The sequence below is a fragment of the Vanellus vanellus genome (assembly GCF_965231255.1).
Source record: "Vanellus vanellus genome assembly, chromosome: 11".
NCBI lineage: Eukaryota > Metazoa > Chordata > Aves > Charadriiformes > Charadriidae > Vanellus > Vanellus vanellus.
In genome coordinates, this window is record NC_138916.1 from 23,966,522 (window position 1) to 23,987,293 (window position 20,772).

At 52.1% G+C, this 20,772-nt stretch overlaps 1 protein-coding gene across 1 annotated transcript; it reads left to right on the forward strand.

Annotated features, from left to right (window-relative positions):
- Positions 1 to 3,624: 3,624 nt before the first annotated feature.
- Positions 3,625 to 13,224, forward strand: GLCE (glucuronic acid epimerase). Its single transcript, XM_082488872.1, has 4 exons — positions 3,625 to 3,649; positions 4,183 to 4,748; positions 8,245 to 8,490; positions 11,891 to 13,224. Coding segments are annotated over exons 1-4 (1,839 nt in total). The 5' UTR covers positions 3,625 to 3,647; the 3' UTR covers positions 12,916 to 13,224.
- The last annotated feature ends 7,548 nt before the right edge of the window (positions 13,225 to 20,772 follow it).

Genomic DNA, 20,772 nt, shown 5'->3' on the forward strand with positions numbered 1-20,772 from the left:
CAAAAAACCTGTCTTATAAGGGACTTGCTAAGAGAGAGAGAGATGTATTTTTAGAATGCGAATAACTTGGCTTTATGTAAGAACTGAGTACCAGAACTGAATCTGTCATTCTCAGATTCACAGCTGCAGCTGTGGATTCCCGATTCACAGCGTGGCATACCAAGATTTGTCCTTTTTCCAGGCATCGTTAATAAAGCAACGGTGGCGAGATTTTATTTTTATTTACTCCAGTCGTTCTTTATATTAAAAGCAGTGTTTCAGGTGCCTCGACGCCTCACTTGAATTGGCAAAATAAGTTTCCCTAATTGCAGTCCCCCTGTTTTGGGGGTGTGTTTGAAACTGGTCGTTCGCTCTGTAAGACACGCTATTCCATTGCATTTTAATTAGAATTTATATAATGATTTGTACAGCAACTACGTAAGCGTAAACAGTGTAAAACTAAACAAGTATTAATTTATAGATCGTTTGCGTTGTTGCTGTAGGCCAGTGCGGGTGTCCGTCCCAGCTGGAAATACGTTATTTACAGTGCATCTTTCTGTAGCCCAAAGTCGTAATTCAGCATAGGAATTAAAGGAGTTTTAGCCAGGCTTCAGCGAAGTATTTGCCCTTTAATCCTGGAACTCCGGGATTATTTGAGGGGGTAAGGATGGATTTTTATGATAGGCAGCGAGACGTTCGGGGGCACAGCCTTAGGCCAGGTACGCCATCCTGCAGGAGGAGGAGAAGACAAACCTGGGTCTCGTGGATATATTACTTCATACCTTAAAACTACTTTCCCCTCTTGTACTCCTTAAGTCTTTTAAATATGGTATGATGAAAACCTTTTCATAAGAGCAGCAGGGGAATAAACCAATTTAACACAGTCCCTTTGTGGGTTTAAATTACTTCTTTCTACTGTTGAAATTCTGAATTCTGTTTTTTCAACTGCAGTTGGATAAAAATCCATCTATCCATTTAACATGTAATAAGCCTCTCTCCTGCACTGATATTTTGAGATTTTTTTCGGTGACTGGTGAGACTTAATGTGATGGTTCTCTGAAAATACTCCACTTTTCTTTCCCAGTCCTCTTCAGTTCATTTATAGTTCATAAAACCTCAATATTTCAGCGGCGTTGCCAGGACGTCGCGGATGCGGCTGGACCCGACCCGCAGCATCTCCTGCTCTTTCCTGGAGCTTTGCGCCGCTCCAAATTCTCCTCTCCAAGGCAGCAGAACCCAAATAAAAGAAAAGCTGTGTATAGCGGCATAGCCAGGACCATTTCATGGCCATGGAGCCTGTTTAAAACCACGGAGTAACGGGTATGGGGTAACAGGGATGTAAAAAGTGTGGTGGGGGTGTTTCCCCTTCGCTCTCTCTCCATCCCCTGGAAATCCAGATGGCTTAATTAATTTTGAGTTTTATAGGCAGGGGTGAAGTGTGTCAGAAATGTCGTTCCCTATTTAAAAGTGAATTATCCCTTTGTGTAAAAAGAGCAGAGCATATTTGTCGAGGTCATCCTGAAAGCATCATCGCTAAAAATTATCTGCTGATGCAGAAAATTGGATTTATTCTTATGCTAGCATTTCCATAAAAATACAATTATATATAAATTTATGTTCTCTAAAAGCTTGTAGTAAACTGGGCTTTCAGAAAATAAGACACTTATCTTTTAAAGTCCAGTTTTAAATGACCAGATGGTGCTTACAGTATGGAAGCATAAAACTGGGGAGAGATAATTGATTATTTCCATTTAAAAGGGGGGGGGGGGAGGTGGAACCCGAGGTGAAACTCCTTTTAATTGCTGTGTGGTTAACTCCTGCCTATCAGCAGAGTATCTGCAATATCTGCAGCCGTTTGTGGAGCACCTGGTTGAAATCACCGCTGGCCGGTCCCGGCGTGCCTGGGGCTGCCCGAGCCCCCCGGCCACGTCAGATGGGGCTGCAGTCGAGCAAAACTGAATTCAGCAGCTCTGATCATAGCATCGTTATGGCTGGAAAAGACCTTTTAAGGTCACCAAGTCCAACTGTTATCTAACTCTATCGGGCCCACTGCTAAACCACGTCCCTGGGCACCATATCTAGACGGCTTTTAAGTACATCCAAGGATGGCGATTCCACCGCTTCCCTGGGCAGCCTGTGCCGGCCTTTGATAACCCTTTCAGCGTAGAAGTTTTTCCTAATGTCTAACCTAAACCTCCCCTGGCCCAACTTGAGGCCATTTCCTCTTGTCCCGTCGGCTGTAACTTGTGAGAAGAGAGCAATGCCCACCTCTCTGCCCCCTCCTTTCAGGGAGCTGTAGGGAGCGAGAAGGTCTCCCCTCAGCCCCCTCTTCTCCAGGCTGAGCACCCCCAGGGCCCTCAGCGGCTCCTCACCAGAGGTGTGCTCCAGACCCCTCACCAGCTCCGTTGCCCCTCTCTGGACACGCTCCAGCGCCTCAGCGTCCTTCTTGTACTGTGGTGCCCAAAACTGAACACAGTACTCAACGTGTGGCCTCACCAGTGCCGAGTACAATGGGACAATCGCTTCTCTAGCCCTGCTGGCCACACTAGTCTTGATACAGGCCAGGATGCCATTGGCCACCGGGGCACACTGCTGGCTCACATTCAGCCGCTGTTGACCAACACCCCCAGGTCCTTCTCTGCCGGGCAGCTTTCCAGCCACTCCGCCCCAGTTCAATAGCGCTGCGTGGACTTGTTGTGCCCAAGCGGGACCCGGCACTTGGCCTTGTTGACCTTCATACCATTGGCCTCGGCCCATGGATCCAGCCTGGCCAGATCCCTCTGCAGAGCCCTCCTACCCTCAGGCAGATCAACACTCCCACCCAACCTGGGGTCATCTTCATCTGCAAACTTACTGCGGGTGCTCTCAAGCCCCTCGTCACTATCATTAAGAAAGATATTAAACAGGAGCGACTCCAACACCGAGCCCTGTGGGACACCACTAGTGACCGGCTGCCAACTGGATTTAACTCCGTTCACCACCACTCTCTGATGCCGCGGCTCATTGGGGAGGCAAAATTACAATTCTGTTTAATATGGATTTTATGAGGTGTACGTTAAATTTTCCTGCATGTTTGAAAAATGCACGTGTCATTTGTTTGAAGGACTTCATTCCTCAGCAAAAGTGGGGTCTCCTGAACAAAAGTGCTTAAATCGCTTCAAGTTCTGGGTTTATTTCCGTGCTGCTCAGCCTCGCTCCCTGTGGGGGCTGTGGCGGTGGTGTCGCTTTGGGCAGCAGGAGGTTTATCTTGCAGGAAAAAAAAAAAAGAAAAGAAAAGAAAATCCCAAGAGACGGTTTACATAGTTCCTGCCTTCTCCTGGGGGAGAAGGACACGTGAGCCCCTGAGCGCGTCCACGGAGGTCCTGTCCCCGGGGACAGCCCCGTACTTTCCCAGTCCCTCTGTCGCTGCGTCTGGAGGCTCCTGGCTCGAGGCCGCTGGCACCGTCCCCACCTCGGCCCCGGCTGTGACGTCCTCCCCGACCAGGGACGCTTACTCCTCCTCCGACACATTATCATTTTAAAAGCGCGTTTGAGGTGCGGTAACGTCAAGAATCAATCCAGCTTTGAGTGCTGAGGTTCAGCTCAGAAAATGTTTATAGCTTGTGCTTAAAAAAAAAAAAAAAGAAAAGAAAAGAAAAAAGAAAAGGCAAAACCAGCCATCTGTTTTTATGTAGGTGTCTCGGTGATTTCAGCTGTGCGAACTGCAAATATTTCTAGGCTTCAGGTTGTGATTGCGGGGCTGTTTTGTTGGAAATCCCTGGTTGGTGGTGCTGGGGAGGTGGTGGTTATGTTCAGCCGAGGGTTTCTCTCCCTTCTGTGCGCTGAGGCCGGTGGGCGTTTGTTCACCGGTTCCCGGTGGCTGCTGAGCGTCTCACAAACGTCCAGCGTTTCCTTCGGAAGCGGTTGCCCTGCGATCACTGCTGTTTCTTTGCGGCCTTTGCGTTTGGCGAAACAATCTGCTGTCGCGGCCGGGAGGCGAATCGTGACTTGGTACGTTTGATCTCGTTGCTTATGGAGAGCTGGAAAAACCCAAATTCTCTTCTAGGTGTCCCCGCCTGTCCCCTTCCCACCCAACACCACCGTGGTGGGCGCCTGGCGGTGCTCCTGCCGGACAGGCTCCACCGGGGCTCTGAATTAGCGGAACCAACGAGCTTCGGTTGAAAGCACCGCTTCTTAAAAACCTCTCCCCTCTCTGTTTTGCAGGTATGGTGTGAATATGCGTTGCTTGGCAGCTCGGGTCAACTACAAGACTCTGATCATCATCTGCGCCCTCTTCACCCTGGTGATGGTGCTGCTCTGGAACCGATGCTCCTCCGACAGAGCCGGCCCCTTCCCCCGCAGCCTCGCCGGCCCCGAACGCCGAGCCGCCGCCGCCGCCGCCTCCGAGAGCGACCCGGCCCGGCAGCAGAGCGAGGAGGCATCGCCCCAGGAGCAGCAGAAGGCTCCCCCGGTCGCGGGAGGCTTCAACGGCAACAAAGCCCCCGGGCTGAAGTACGAGGAGATTGACTGTCTGATCAATGACGAGCACACCGTTAAAGGGAGGAGGGAAGGCAACGAGGTCTTCCTGCCGTTCAGCTGGGTAGAGAAATACTTTGAGGTTTATGGGAAAATTGCTCAGTACGATGGTTATGACAGGTTTGAATTCTCTCATAGCTACTCCAAAGTATACACACAGCGAGCACCTTACCACCCCGACGGGGTCTTCATGTCCTTCGAGGGCTACAACGTAGAGGTTCGAGACAGAGTGAAGTGTATAAGCGGCATCGAAGGTTTGTGCGGAGTATTTTATTTTATTTTTAACAGTTAAAATGCTTTGTAACATTTGCTGCCGTCATGTGAGATGCAAAATGATCTTAATTTTGCTGTGATAGTCTCGGTAAAAACCCACTTACTCTGAGAAGTGACGCGCAGGCTCTGCTTCCTGCCGAGTTTTCCCGTCTCCCCTCCTGCATCTCTGGTTTTACTGGGCGCAGCAAACTCCAGAGGAGCCAGGACGCTTCTCTTACGGTGCTGCAGCCAGATTTTGGCGTTGCCATTCGCACTTGTCATATCTGTCAGGGAGCCACAATTATTAGAAAATACAAAATTTAAAAAAAAAAAAAAACGAGCTGTCTGAGGAGGCTCCGGCTTCCCAGATAGAGCCAAACCGCACTGCCAGCGCCCGGGGAACAGCCCGGCCGCTCACGGGCAGCTTCATCCGCAGGGTTTTGTCTTCAGGTTTTAACGACATCCCGTCTCCTTGCGTTACCGGGGCAGGCAGGGCATCTCCTCGCCTTGGCCCGCGACAGGAGCTGCTGCCCGCAGCAAGGCCAAAGGAGGTGTCGGAGAACTGCTGAAGGGTCAAAAAGTTCTCCCGCCATTGAAGCCTCCCCGAATAAAATTAGTATCCAGTAAAACCTTTCCAATTTGCACTTTTACTAAAGCGTGCAATCGGTAATGAGGAGGCAGGGTTCTTCCTGCGTCTCGGCAAAGAAGCGGTCGCAGAATATTCTTCTCGAGCTTCATATTAAAAAATTAACGACTTTATAAAACTGGTATGGAATGTGACACTGTGACCCCTCATAAATTAAAGACCAACTTTCATTTAAGGAATAGAATATATTAATTTTCGTGCGTCCCAGTGATCGGTGATGCTCTGCTGTGTTGATATGAGCTCTTCCCATGATATGGTCACTGCGGGAACCGGGCACGTCATGCAATGAATTTGTTTGCAAAGGATTCCCATAAACAAACGCATAGGGTATATCAGGTGTTATTTGGGTTTTTTTTCTTTGTTTGTTTGGCTTTGTTTATTTTAATGTTACTTTCACATTTCTGTTATTTTCCTTTTTTTTTTTTTTTAAACTCATCCCCGTTCCATCTGCTGAGAAAGGGAAACGGGGCTCTGAAACTTGGGCCTCTCTGAAAGGCGCGAACGCACGCTGGTGACTGCACGTGAGGGCCTGAGGAGGTGGTTTTCCTTTCTGATTGCTGCAGCCGTTGCTGCTTAAACACGGCGTGTGCATACGAATCATCGCAGTGGGCACGGCTTTTGTTATTGAGGTGCGGGCTTGGTCCGAGGTCTCAGAGCCCCACCAGTTTTTTGTAGGAAATGTGGAAGATGCGCGAGGTGCCCCTTGCGACTGGACTCCCCACTTTTGGGGATGTTTTCCAGCAAAAAGCCGAAATTCCCTAAGAACTCACTGAGGATGGGGACAGATTCTGCAGCCTCTTGCCTCGCCGGGTGTGGGCGCAGGGTGCTGTGCGCAGCCGCTCTCTGCTGAAACCCGGAGAGCCCAGCGAGCTTAACGCTCGCCAGCGTGGCTATTTATCTAGGAACCTTGCTTTTTTGCAGCATGCCATTTAAGAGCATTCATTACGAACCGTGGTGCCGGAGCCTGGGTTATTGGCGCCCAGCAAACAGGTCGGAGAAGAGAAATAACTGTCGTTTATAGGGAAGGGATTTTAATATTAAAACACGTTCTCAGACAGTTTTAGGCTCTTGCCTTGCATCGTTCCAGCCCGAGAGATTCTCATATCGCTGCATGATGAAAAAAACACTCATGTTTTATATTTTCACCTTCTCTCTTTCTGCAAGGTTAATGTGTTGTTCTGTCCTATGACCTGGAGAATTTAATCTTGTCATCTTGTATAAATTTCAAGTAAAGCTTTTACAGCGGATTTCTTTTTTTTGCATCTTTCAGTCTCAATGACTTCACCCTTAACTGAAAATGCTTAGCGTTAATAAGCGAGCTGGCTTCCAGGAGTTGAGATAATACATGGCATTTAAATATTTCCCGTGATGGTTTTCTCTTTAGGCAGCAGTAAGCCATCCCGTCTCCATCAGTAATATTTATTAGTAACACAAAACATCAAAATACGTATGAAAATGTATCTTTTTGCATTTGGTTTAAGTAATCTTTTCATTGTACCAGATTTCAGAAGAAATTGGTTTCTGAGCTTGACATTGCCAAGGGGGAAAATGGTGCGAATGCCAACTTGTTTATTTTCCTCGTCTTTTTTCTTTTCTTACGCAAAGGTTTACAGTACTAAATAGCCTTGGTTTTCTGCAAGAGGGTCACAACGATATATTCCCGCTTGGGATTCGTATTTAGAGGTTGGGTATTTGTTCCAAATAAAATTCCAGACTTTAGGAGAATCCTGTTTTTATCCGTATCATAAGCGTCGTGTGGTTGCTTCCTTATGGGGCTGTGTGTATAAATCTCCTCCACGCAGTTTGTTTTCATTTCCCACGCAGCCGGTGCTGCAAGAGGCAGTTTTTCCACCCAAAACCCGCGGCTGCAGCTCCTGGGAGCTGGTGAAGGGCAGGCGGAGGAGAACCCGGAGCTCAGCAGGGTTTTCTGCAGGTGCATCTCTGCTAACGATGGTAACGCAGGGTGGAAGTTTTATATGCGGCTCTGTGACATTTATCTGAGCTCATTTGACGGGTTTTGCACGTGAAACGCAACGCATCGGGCTACACACGACGTTCTCTGTGATCTGCCTGCTTTGAGTCCTCTAAAGAGGTGGTGCTGCAGGAGGTTCTTCTGATCGGGGCAGACTCTTAAATCTAAAATCACCCTAACCCTTAGCGAAGGGGGCTCTCCGGCAAGGCTTTTGGGACAGGGAGTCGTGCGCGGAGGGTTGATCCCAGGGATGGCGGGGCTGGAGCAGTAGCTCTGAAGACAGGGGACAGCTTTGGGTGGAAGAACTGGGACATATTCTGCTGGTATTGCACGGAGAGCCTGGCTGCTTTCTGCCGGCGTCACTTCAAACGGCGCTTGTAACGCCCTTAGGGGAGCCAAGGTAATTGGAGCAGATTTGTGGATGCTGGGTAAATTGCTCTTTTAGCATCAAATAACTCTTACCAAAATCTAGTAATAATATATACGCTAAATTCGCAAAGATTTATGTGGCGCTAAAGGGATTGTGTTAGATGTAACGTCGTTTGGAGATTTAGTGGTCTCTGGGGTGGAGGGGGAAATCTGTTAGGGCATTTTAAATGTATTTTAAAATAAGTATAATGCTTCAGTAAACAATTAAATAAGAATGTATGGGAGACTGTGATAAGGACCTTTCTGCTGCTCAAATCTGCTTAGTTTTGGCTAGAGACGGGTCTCGGCGTAAATGGGAGCAATTCTCTCCTTGGACAGGAATTTCCTCGAGTCTAAAAATGGTGAAGCCTAGAAATATCGTTTGCCAGAAGTGAAGGAGTGATGGGGTATGGAGGAGGAGTGGGTTTTGAAAATGTGCCAATAAAACGCTCCTTTTCTTCCACTCTCGTAGGTGTGCCGTTATCCACCCAGTGGGGACCTCAAGGCTATTTCTACCCCATCCAGATTGCACAGTACGGGTTGAGTCACTACAGTAAAAACCTGACGGAGAAGCCGCCTCACGTCGAGGTGTACGAAACGGCCGAAGAGAAGGACAGAACGGGCAGGTCCGCGGACTGGACGGTGCCGAAGGGCTGCTCCCTGTCCACAGTGTCTGATAAAGCCAAGTTCACCAGCGTCAAACAGTTTGTCGCTCCAGGTGGGTTATCCGAAATGCGTGGCAGCTCAGGCACCGCTGTTAATGTGCACAGCCGGTACCGGGGGGAGCTTTAACTTGCTGGGATTAAGTGTAAGGGCAGATGTAGGGTACGGCGTCTGGGGAGGGATCACCCCACGCAGCGGTACAGGTCGGGGGCTGACCTGCTGGAGAGCAGCTCTGGGGAGAGGGACCTGGGAGTCCTGGGGGCCAACAGGATGCCCACGAGCCAGCAGTGTGCCCTGGTGGCCAAGAGGGCCAATGGCATCCTGGGGGGCATCAAGCAGAGCGTGGCCAGCAGGTGGAGGGGGGTCATCCCCCCTCTGCTCTGCCCCGGGGAAGCCACATCTGGAGCGCTGTGTCCGGTTCGGGGCTCCCCGGGTCAGGAAGGAGAGGGAACTGCTGGAGAGGGCCCAGCAAAGGGCTGCGGAGATGAGGAGGGCACTGGAGCGTCTCTCTGCTGAGGAGGGGCTGAGGGCCGTGGGGCTGTTCAGTCTGGAGAGGAGAAGACTGAGGGGGGTCTCACCAGCGCTTATCAGTCCTCCAAGGGGGGTGCCGGGGGTGGGAACGGTCTGTTTCCAGTGGTGCCCAGTGACGGGACAAGAGGGAACGGGCACAAAGGTGACCATGGGCAGTCCCATCCCAACCTGAGGAGGGACTTCTCTCCTGTGGGGGCGGCAGAGCACTGGCACAGCTGCCCAGAGAGGGGGGGAGTCTCCCCCTCCGGAGCCATTCCAAACCCGCCTGGAGGTGTCCTGTGCCACTGCTGGAGGTGCCCCTGCTCTGGCGGGGGGTGGCACTGGGGGGGCTCCAGAGGGCCCTGCCAGCCCCCACCAGTTTGGGATGCTGTAATGTGTTTTCATTTATCCTGCGTGACTTCCCATCCTTAAGGTCTCACCTGAGAATGTAAGCTCATTTCTGTACCTCTGGAGTTTCTTTTCCTCTGTTTTGTCTCCATCACTGCTTTTTCAACATTATTTTAATGAAAAAATGGGTGAATGTATGCATGGAGGGCAGTGAGAAGCAACAGTCACGTTTCCCGAGCCTTCCAGCTTCTGTCTCAAAATAGAAGCAAAAAAAAAAAAAAAAATTAAAAAAAATGGAAGTAGTTGTGAAGCCTGGGAAATAGCGCTGACGTGTGATAAGCAGATGTTGACAGATGATAGATAAGGTCTATTTTCAGCCTGGAGACAGCGTAGCACGTGCAGTTATCCATCCGGATCCGGGATCTCTCTTCATTGGGATGCGACTGTTCTCGCAGAATTTGAGATCTTAGTTCTGGTTAACCCCACTTGCCTTAAACGAGGCAGCAAGAGGGGGCAGCTGCCCCTTGCAGAGGACGGGGGGCGGACGGTGAAGATCTGGGGCTCTCCTTCGCCTGCAGACGCGCGAGATGCATCCTGTTGCCGTCTCTTCAATTTACCGTGGTCTGTTTTGTACTTAGCAGGGAAATTCATTATTTCATGCAAGAGTTTCCTTTGTGCTAGGACGGGCTCATTAATAAGGACGTAATGTATTTTTCCTCAATCAATACCCATTAGAATTAATGAGTCCATTACTTAAAAAGACAATGAAGTAATTTTCAGTTGGCACCTTAGGCCTGGGTCTCCGGGGGAAGAATTGTCGAACCCTCTTGTGTCTTTGTAGTAGATAAATACGGGGAGAGGAGAGGCTAAAGGATCTGTTATGTATTCTCTCCTCATCCTTTATTGATGGCAGAGTAATCTGCGGGGCTCGAAGGCCGCGGTATGCGTGCGCTCGTCTTAGCCGCCCTTAAGTAATGGATTTATAGGCGCTTAAGGCAGCGCAAACAACGGGCAGCCTTTAGTTCTCCTTCGCTTCTTAAAACTCTTCTCCCCCCCCTCCCCCCATTATAATTCACTTCGTTATCACGCAAGCATTTATTTAAAAGGAACCATAAAACTTACTTGACAGGAATTGCGAGTGAGGTTTTTTTAATTAGATTTTTCATTGGAGCAACACGGTGTGTAAGAAAGTGCCCGGTTTCTTCTCCTGGAGCAGATGCTGATGGCCGAAACTCAAAGGAGCGAAGCTTTTACTTTAAAAGATTGGAAAACGATGACATTCGGTCCAAATAATCGGTACTGTACAATAGCACCTCACAACACAATCCGTTGGGATATGCCATAGATGAGTTTGGGAGACGGGGAGAAGCCTCGGCTCCGCAGGGCAGGCGGACTTGGTCGCACGTAGAAATATTTATGGGGCGTTTCGCACACCGAGGAGTAGCAGAAAGGAAACAATTGCCTCGCGCGGGAGAATTTTATTCTATGGAAAGCCGTTAATTTAAGATGACTGGCTTTAAGTGTTTGTCATCCCTCTGTGCCTTCAAAGCTACAGGATTTGCACACAGCCTTACAAACTAATTAGCCCTTTGATCTTCTAGTGTAGGTTTTTGGGGGAGGAGTTGATTTTCCATTTTAAAATCTAGCCTGCGAGAGAACACTGGCTTTCGTCACGTGGTATTGCCTCGGAGCTTTATTTAATTTTATTTTTTTTTTAACTAAACTGAGTTTTGCTGATGGAGAGGTCAATAAATACTTAAACACGTTACTTTTTCTATATTCTTGTCTTTTTTTTTTTTTTTCCCCACATTAAACTAATCGCTGCACTGGTTTTATGGAACTGTCAGGTTGGGAAAGAAAAAAGTCACAGATTTAAATATTAGTCCCAGGGAGGGAGGATCCTAAATACCTGCTGCTGGGCTCTCCGGGCTTTTTTTGCCGAAAGCGGAGCTTTATTCAGAAATGCGACGGCTCAAGCGGCGCCACGTTTTTGGTGTCTTTTCTGCCAAGTGAAGCTCTGGGTTTGGAACACAAAGGCGGTCTTTGGTTTCTCTTTGGAATTACAGAAGAGGAATATCGCCCGGCATCGGGGTTCGTGCAGCGCGGCTGCTGTGCCCCATCCCGGAGGAAAGGTCCCGCTCTGCCTGTGCTGCCTCCTGCCAGCGGGCAGCGCTGAGACCCCCCCGGTGGCCCTTTCCCTTACCACAGACCCCGCTGGTGTCCGTTGTGCCCCTCCATCCATCCATCCATCCCCTCCATCCGTTGGGTACCAGAAGCGTCTGATAAAACGCCATCGATCGAGCCCCTGGCGCTTCTGCTCCCAGCCAAGTGCTGCGGCGTGTTAATGTAAGATGCAAACGAGTTCTCCCCGGTGCTGCGGGAGTCGGCCTTCGCTCACGGATTTACTTTTGTGCTTAATTAAATAATATATGACGGCGTGCAGAAAGAGCGATTGAATTATTGATGGGCTGCCCTAAAAGCTTTCGGGTCGTGCCTGGTAAGAGGGCTTACCTCTGGAAGCTGCACTTCGTAGCGTTAACGGTTTGGAGGACTGAGTGCTCTGCTGCTGAACACGGCTTTTCTTGTTTGTTTTGCAGAAAATACCGAGGGAGTATCGCTGCAGCTTGGGAACACCCGAGATTTTATTATTTCTTTCGATCTCAAATTCGTAACAAATGGGAGCGTTTCCGTGGTTCTCGAGACGACGGAGAAGAACCAGCTCTTCACCGTGCACTACGTCTCCAACACCCAACTCATCGCTTTTAAGGACCGAGACATCTACTACGGCATCGGCCCCAGGACTAGCTGGAGCACCCTCACCAGAGACCTGGTCACCGACCTGCGGAAGGGGGTCGGCCTCTCCAACACGAAAGCCGTGAAGCAGACCAAAATCATGCCCAAGAGAGTGGTGCGGCTGGTAGCGAAGGGCAGAGGCTTCCTCGATAACGTCACCATCTCGGCCACCGCTCACATGGCGGCTTTCTTCGCCGCCAGCAACTGGCTGGTGAGGAACCAGGACGAGAGGGGCGGCTGGCCCATCATGGTGACGAGGAAGCTGGGGGAAGGGTTTAAGTCCTTGGACCCGGGCTGGTACTCGGCCATGGCGCAAGGACAGGCCATCTCCACGCTGGTGCGGGCGTACCTGCTGACGAAGGACCCCGCGTTCCTCAGCTCGGCTCTGCGGGCCACGGCGCCGTACAAGCTGCCGTCGGAGCAGCGCGGGGTGAAAGCCGTCTTCATGAACCGGCACGACTGGTACGAGGAGTACCCGACCTCGCCCAGCTCCTTCGTGCTCAACGGCTTCATGTACTCCTTAATCGGGCTGTATGACTTAAAAGAAACAGCGGGGGAGAAGCTGGGGAAGGAGGCACGGGTCCTCTACGAGCGGGGCATGGAGTCCCTGAAGGCCATGCTTCCCCTCTACGATACTGGCTCAGGGACCATCTACGACCTTCGGCACTTCATGCTCGGCACCGCTCCCAACCTGGCCCGGTGGGACTATCACACCACCCACATCAACCAGCTCCAGCTCCTCAGCACCATAGACGAGTCGCCCATCTTCAAAGAGTTCGTCAAGAGGTGGAAGAGCTACCTGCGAGGCGGGCGGGCAAAGCACAACTAGAGCTTACAACCAAACCCCCGGGCCCTGCTGCCCCGCAGAGCTCCGCTTTCAAAGGTTGCGTCGGAAATTTTTTACGGACCGTTTCAAAGAAGTGATCCTTAAAACTGATCTCCTGAAATCATTGCATTCCAGTGTGACGCTGTTTGGGTCTGGGGGGAAGGACCGGGGAACTTCACCCGTCCTTAGTGCTCCACGGCGAAACTGTCTGCACGAAGCAAGACCCCTTTGTGCTCCTGAGTTCGGGGACGGTTTTGGGTTGGTTTGTTTTGTTGGTTTTTTTTCCCTTTTTGTAAGAAAATATTTGCAGAAGCCATACAGGTCTCTAAAAGTCCAGCACTTGCCTGAAAAGTTAGTCTGTGGCCTCTTTTAAAATGGAGTTATATGTGTATATGTTGGAACAGCGTAACAGATTATGTGGTGTGACACCGTAAATGTGCATTTACTTGTAGCCTGGGTAGTGGACAGTGTATCTCTTTAAAGGTTTGTGGGTTTTTTTTAATGCGGATTCTTTTCTTGGGGTGAAAAATACACATTTTTAATTTTCTTTTTTTCCAATTCTCTGTATGGAGCTCCTCACGCTGTGTGGTTGCTTTACAGACGTGTGGATGGAAAACACGCAGACAGCGTTCAGGCTTCGAAGTCACGTCACGTTAAGCACAACTCGGTGGGGCTCGCGGAGCTCACCGCGCCCGCAACCAATTTACCAAATTTACCGTCGCCCGTCAGGTTTGCTGGTGTCATCCCCTCCCTGGTAGCCAGAATCTCTTGTCGTGGAGCCCGATGTTTTGTACTGTATTTTTTTAATTACATCTGAGAGGTTTCTCTAAGCTTCGGCAGCTTCATTCTTTGGGAGGCTTCTCTCGAATTCCTGAGCGTGACGTGGAGCTCATTTTGTGTAGCACGCAGGAAATTCAATTGGAATTAATTAAGGTTTTCCTGTGGCGATTTTCATTTTTAACCTGCTTGAGGATATCAAGCCTTTCAAAAATGAAAATCACCCCAGAGGGCTTTCCAGCTCCGCCTGTGCTTTAATACCAAGTTTCACCTCTGCCTGTTGTCTTACTCATCGTGTAAGGGGTCGTGACATCTCCAGCACTGCCTTCTTGGGTGCGCTTTGTCTTCATGGCTCTGCCGAGCGAGCAGCGGGACCCGTGCGATAACCCAACACGCGCGTCCGAACCCAAACGCTGTCGCTGTACTGTTGTCACGCGGACGAAATCAGGCGGTGTCTTTATCCTACTTCTCCATCCTTCACCCCCGCCGTTAGTCTGCCTTCTCGGCCTTCTGGTTGGCGCAGAAGAGTAAAACCAACCGATTCCGTCATGAGATCGGGGCTGTTTAGTTCAGTAGCAGAGCGGATACGGTGCTGGCGGCTCTGCTGAGGCATGCCGGTGGTGGCTGTAGGAGTCTCGCGCTCCAAAGCTCCGGATGGATGCCGGCACGGGAGGGACGTGGATTAGCTCTGGGGTTTCTCCACCCATCCTGGTACACGTTGTACACGTAGGTGGGCTTTAAGCTTAAGATGTTCGTACCGAGGACAAAGTTCATTCAGCTCACGAACAAGCTGGGCGCAAGGACAATACGCATCTTTTTTGTTCTTTTCTCTTATTTTTTGATGCTTTTTCTATTTCTCGCAGATGTTTGAAACAGCTTTGTAATTACTTGATCTTTGCAAACGCACGCTACGATCATATGACTTAATATGAGAAGTGGATGTCACAGGAGAAATTTCAATACCAAAGGTAGCAGAGGTGAATTTTTTTTTTTTTTTTTTTTATGTACATGTGAATACACACACGCGCGCGCGCACACACGCGCACAAACCCCAGAAAAATGTGCTTCCTTTACGACTGACTGGTCCTTACTGCAAACACGGAGACATCTTTCTCCTGCGCGTTTCCTCCGTCTTTTGCCCATTTGCTTTTGAGACTCCAGAGAGACTCTTTGGGTACCGCTCAAGAGATGGTATCGGTGCCTTATGGAGGCCAAAATTTCCTTTTTTTTTTTTTTTTTAATTAATGCCAGTTGAAAAATTGCAGTGCCGCTGGTCTTTCGGTGCTCCCTGAGAGTCAGCCCGGCAGCTGTCGGGTAGGTGAGCTCAGAAGCGGCGGTTGGCCATGCCAGCGCCCTCGGTCCTGTCGGACCACCTCATCCTTCACGTCTCCAGCGCGGTTTTGTTGGCCTTAACGCACGCGGAAATGAAAGCAACCACCATCAGGGGTTGGAGAACCGAAGAGGGTTTGTGTGGGGGTTTCTCCTGTTGGTTTTTTCATCGAGTTGCGCAGTGGAAGAGGATTGTTGGACATTGGTGCCCATAATTTCCATCGAATTTGTTTAAGTTGGGGTTTGGGGGTTTGTTTTCAGTCTTCAAACTGACAAAGGTCTTAATTGCTAAGATCTGTTTAATCTTTCCGCGAGGCTTCCTGTGCAGAGGCTTCATCGGAAACGTCGTGCGCGTGGGTATATGCAAACCAGTGACACACAAGCACAACTGTACACGTGTGGCAGTGCTGTTTTTTCTTGGCCATTGTGCAAGACATTCACTGAAAGCTGCTATTGTCATTCACCTTGTAATTGTACTTTATTTTTTCTACTTTTTTTTTTTTTTTTCTTTTCCACATGTGGGATATACACCATGTGTTAAATATGCAATAAATTGTTTACAGGATGCTCTTGTAAAGGGTAGTCCTTTGTAAAGCTGTACAGAGTTCGCAGTTTAAGCACAATGTGCACATGTTAGTTTTCTATATGGCCAGACATGACTTTTTGCAGAGGGAAAGGTTCTACTATGTTTATATACAAAGTAAATGGATCAACGTTTGTGCTTAATGTAAAGCTGCTTTATAAGACTGTAAAATAAATTTTTTTATCTTAAGCCGAATGTGGGGCATTTTCGTTATTTCACTCGGTACCTCCTGCCCTACGCACGGCTGCAGGTGAGCCCTGATATGAGCTCTTGGTGGTTGTGAGATGACTCCTCCTAGGGAATTTTAGAAGGTTTTTATTGTGAGTAAGACGGAAAACGTTCTTTGTCCAACAGTTCGGAGTTGGCTGATTTGGGGTAAGGACCACGGTGGATATCCTCTGTCTGCTCAGGCAAAGTTCATGCGGTATGTTGCCGATGTGAGTTATTCCTGCTAAATGCACCGGGGTTTGAGTTGATCTGATTTTTGTTAAGTAACAATTTTAACTAACTGGTCGCTAGAACATAGCCTAACAAAGCCGGCAGGTGGTCTGCTGAGGTTGCTTGTAACGTGCAAGAAACGCACCAGCCTCCTCACTCCTTTTTTTTCAGCTACAAATGCACAAATCCTATCAAAATCCCCCCACCCCCAAACTGGGATGGAGGCCACCGCTGCCGTAGCCGCTCCGCGCCTGACGTGACTCATCCCACCTTGGTGCGGAGGCCACGGAGGCACTGACTTTCCCGCGCCCAGGAAAAGTTAGCTCCGATGGAACAGCACTTCTGCCTCCGGGTGGGATGACGCGACCGGCGCCCGGGATGCCGCGTTTGACTCGGCGGTGGATAATTTTGCGTGGCCGCAATGCACAGAGCGCGTCTTCTGCAGCCGGGCAGAGCTTCAGGACTTGTCTCCCGACTGCTCGGGGGAAAATATTGATCGTCATTACTTAGCAGTTTGTTAAAAACGTATGAATTGAAAATAGAAGTGGATTTAAATATGTTGTCGTGGTGATGGATTTGAATGTTTGCTGCTCAGTTTGTGGTGAAAGGAGATACATTTACCATCTGCCTGGAGTGACTGATAACTCCCGTGTACGCGCTGCGCCTCCTGAATGTTAAATAGCTGCTGCTATACTTTACTAATCTCTTCCAAAAACGGCAGGAGCTATTGAAATGCCAACCGCTCAGCGCTGCAGCCTACCGAACGCGGTGGAGTTCTGCAACGGTGACGCGCGAATGGTCAAAGACATCCCGGCGCTCAGCGGCTTGCACCTTTAGGACAGGAAGTAGGGGGTGACTTCTTCTCCCTGGTGACAAGTGACAGGACGAGAGGAAATGGGTTCAAGTTATGCCAGGGGAGGTTTAGACTGGAGATTGGGAAAAAAATTTTCACGGAAAGGGTTATCAAACATCGGAAGAGGCCGCCCAGGGAGGGGGCGGATTCGCCATCCCTGGGGGTGTTTAAAAAAAGGGCAGAGGTGATACCTGGGGACGTGGTTTAGAAGTGGTTTTGTCGGGGCAGGGTAATGGCTGGACCCGATGATCTCAAAGGTCCCCTCCAACCTCAGCGACTCTGTGATTTCTCTCTCTAAGCAACTTGCCGAGCAGCTCTCGTCGGGTTGAACTGCAGATTCGCGGGACGGAGCGCCTTGTGCCACGGTTAATAACCGCTAACGAGCCGAGGGTGGGACTGGGGGGAGCAGAGGGGTTCTGCTCCCTCTCTCGGGGCTGCTCGTGCGTTTCCCACCTCGGGGAAGAGGAGTTTGCGTGCCCGCCTTGGGCTGGAAGGGGTCAAGCCCCACCGTGCCGCTGGCCTGCAGCGGAGGAGCCGTCCCGTGAGCCGCACTCCCTTCTAAATGGAGTCATTGTTCTTTAGTGGCTTTCTGTCCCCCCGACGGGGAAATTCGAGCGACGGCGCTGATGCACGGAGCGGCTGCCTGGTGCTGGGAGACATCAGTGGCGCACGGACGTGTTTGCCGGGCGCAGGCGCATCTCTGCCAGCGACATCTCGGCTGAACCGTTCTGGATGTGACAAGAGGCCTCGAGGATGCTCGGGAAGAGGCTGCTCGCGCAGGTGCCGCCTCCGGTGCCCGCTGAGGATGCTGCGAGGGTGAGGGGCTGCGTGAGACCCGGCTCTGCTCCCCCCCCAACAGCGTCCCCCAGAGGGACCCTGCAGGTTTCCCCCCTTCCCTGCTGTTTTCCAGGCGGGATAACAAACCGCCCTTTGCACAGTGCCCTCTAAAGTACTCCACTTCTGGAGCCCCCAACAGAGGGGAGACATGGAGCTGTCGGAGCGGGGCCAGAGGAGGCCCCGGAGCTGCTGGGAGGGCTGGAGCCCCTCTGCTGGGAGGACAGGCTGGGAGAGGTGGGGGGGTCAGCCTGGAGAAGAGAAGGCTCCGCGGAGACCTCAGAGCCCCTTCCACTGCCTAAAGGGGCTCCAGCAGAGCCGGGGAGGGACTTTTTCCAAGGGCACGGAGTGATGGGACGAGGGAGAACGGCTTCAGACTGGAAGAGGGCAGATTGAGATGAGATGTGAGGGAGAAATGTGTCCCCGTGCGGGCGGTGAGCCCCTGGCGCAGGGTGCCCCGAGGAGCTGTGGCTGCCCCATCCCTGGAGGGGTTCAAGGCCGGGTTGGACGGGGCTGGGAGCAGCCTGGGCTGGGGGGAGGGGGCCCTGCCCGGGGCAGGGGGGGACTGGGTGGTCTTCAAGGTCCCTTCCAACCCAAACCCTTCTGTGATTCCATGAACCCACCGGGGCACCCAGCACCTCCCAGCACCGAGCGGCACCTTTAGCTGCTCGTGTGCAAGAAGCGTCTACAGGGACTCGTTTCTGCAAAGCTCATTAGTGGGAGGGCAAAAAAAGACAATCCAAATGGCATCGCTTGGGTGGGGAATACGAACCCCTTTAATTTGCTCATAAAGAAGCCTTTTTATTGAAATCCCGTCTTTATCCCAGGCGCTCGCAGGGCTTGGCTGGATCTTATTAAACGCTCCAATATTCCACTGTAGCTTTTTTGTTTTCCCTGGGCCTTGTTTGAACAATCAAATGTCAGCAGAAGCAGCTGGTGGTAAATGCCATTTCCCTCTGCCCAGGGCCTGCGGGACCGGCTGCCGGGGGCTTAACCCAGGGATGAGCTGCTTAGAGAGAATTAAATATTAATACCGGGTATTGCTCTCTTTAATGCGCCGGTCTTGTGCGGAGCGGGGCCGTATCCCGCCGTGCCCGCGGGTGCCAGGGGCGGGCAGGGCAGCGCGGGAAGCTGATGATGAGGAGGGTACCAGGGATGGGCGAGGAAGGGGCCGGGGGGTGATTTTCCCTGCGGAGTCTCAGCGCTCCGGTGAGGGTTTGGCTCCTCTCCCGTGATGGGGCTCCTCCTCGGCGCCCGCCGCCCTCCCCACCGGTTTTCCGGAGCCGTTCTCCTCCCGCTCCCCGCAGCATCCCTCCTCCCCGCGGGGGCTGCCGAACCCCCACCTCCTCCTCCGAAGGTTTAACAGTAATGTCAGCGCTGGCACATTCCTCCATCTCCCGCACCCCGCGAGCAGAACGCGTCAGCGTATTCATTTTCTAATTAAAAATATTAATTAAGGCAGGCTGCAGCCAGAAATGTGCTGGGCGAGCTGGGCTGTGCCAGCAGCCGCGGCCGCCTGCGTACGGGGGCCGCGGGGACAGGGGGTCCTGCTCCCTGCCTGGGATGTGCCGGGGTGGTGATTTTGGCCGGACACCCCCCCACACACACAGGTTTCCACCCAGGCTCGGCCACCTCGGGGCTCCCCCCACCGCCTTCCAGGTGCGGGGGGCTCCGCCGGGATGCGGGAGGTGGGGAACGGGCACCGGCGGAGCAGGAGGGGAGGAAACGCCGGGGCGAAGCCAGAGCTGCTCCGTGGGCACCTCCCGCGCTCAGGGCTGACCCGTGGGGGCAAAGCCCACCCCGGCCTGCCGCGGGGAGCCCCCCAGCTCCACGGGGTGGAGGAGACTGGGAGACAGCGGGTCCAGGGAGGAGAGCTGGGGGGGTGGTCTCCAAGGGCATGGAGGGGCTGCAGAGGGGCTCACCCAACGGCTGCTAATAGTGATGATGGAGCTGGTGCTAAATTTTTCTCTTTTTTTGGATGAATTTAAGACTTTCTGTAGTTTGGGTTGGGGTTTTGGGGGGTTTGTTTTTGGTTTTTTTTTTTTTGAGTGCTGGTCCTGGAGCAACCCCATCCCGCAGCAAAGCCCCCGGGGGCTCTCGCCGCAGCTCTGCCCGCCCGCAGCAGAGGCGGGGAAGGCAGGGATGGATGCTGCCCGGCCTGCGGCTGCCGCCTGCTTTGCCCATCCCGCCCTGCTGTCGGCGGGGTCTGACTGCCGCCGGGGTCTGCGGGCGCCAGCGGGGCTCGTGGCGTGCTCGGGGACCCGCTCACACCCGCCAGTCCCGCCGGCAGCACGTGGCGTTAATGCCCACTGGAGCGGGGGACCGCGGGACGCGCTGCGGGTCCTGCACCAGCCCCGGGTCACCTACGGACATTTTTACAATTCTGCGAGTCAGGGACATCGCGAGCTCGGCTCCGCTTTGGTCTAAACGAGCACAAAGTCTGGAACAACCGATTGTCTTCTTTTAGAATAGCTCCAGCTCGCAGCAGCCAACTTTACAGGCAACTAACTCCCTTTTACGGGGAAAAACCAACTCGGAGCAGCAGAATAAACTGCCGCGTTCCCACCCCGCTGTTGTCACCTTGAGAGGTGTTCCCCGTCGGTATTTGTTGGCCTGCTGCGGAGATGCCACCGCCGCCGCCGCAGCGCAGAGGATGCAGAGGGAGCCCCGGTCCCCCCCGGGCTGCGCTCCACCTGGCAGCGGGGGCACGGCAGGATCGGGCCCCCCCCGGGGGCTGCGGGGGCTGGGACGCGGCGGGGTTTGCGCCAGCGCTTGCGGTAGACCGTGAATAACACGGCGAAGAATTAAATGTGTGTAATTAAACACGCGGGCTTAGGGCTAAATTAAATATTAACCGGTTCTCCCTTTGCACCTCCCGTTAGCGGCTCCGCCGCGATGCTGCGGGGTTGGGGGGCTGCCTGGGGGCTCCCCCCGGGCTGAGCCACGGGGAGGAGGGGACGGCAGCTCCTCTCGGGGTGACCTGCCCAGGAGGGATGGGACGAGCCAGGCACGGTCCCCTCGGCGAGGAGGGTGGGAGACCTGGTGC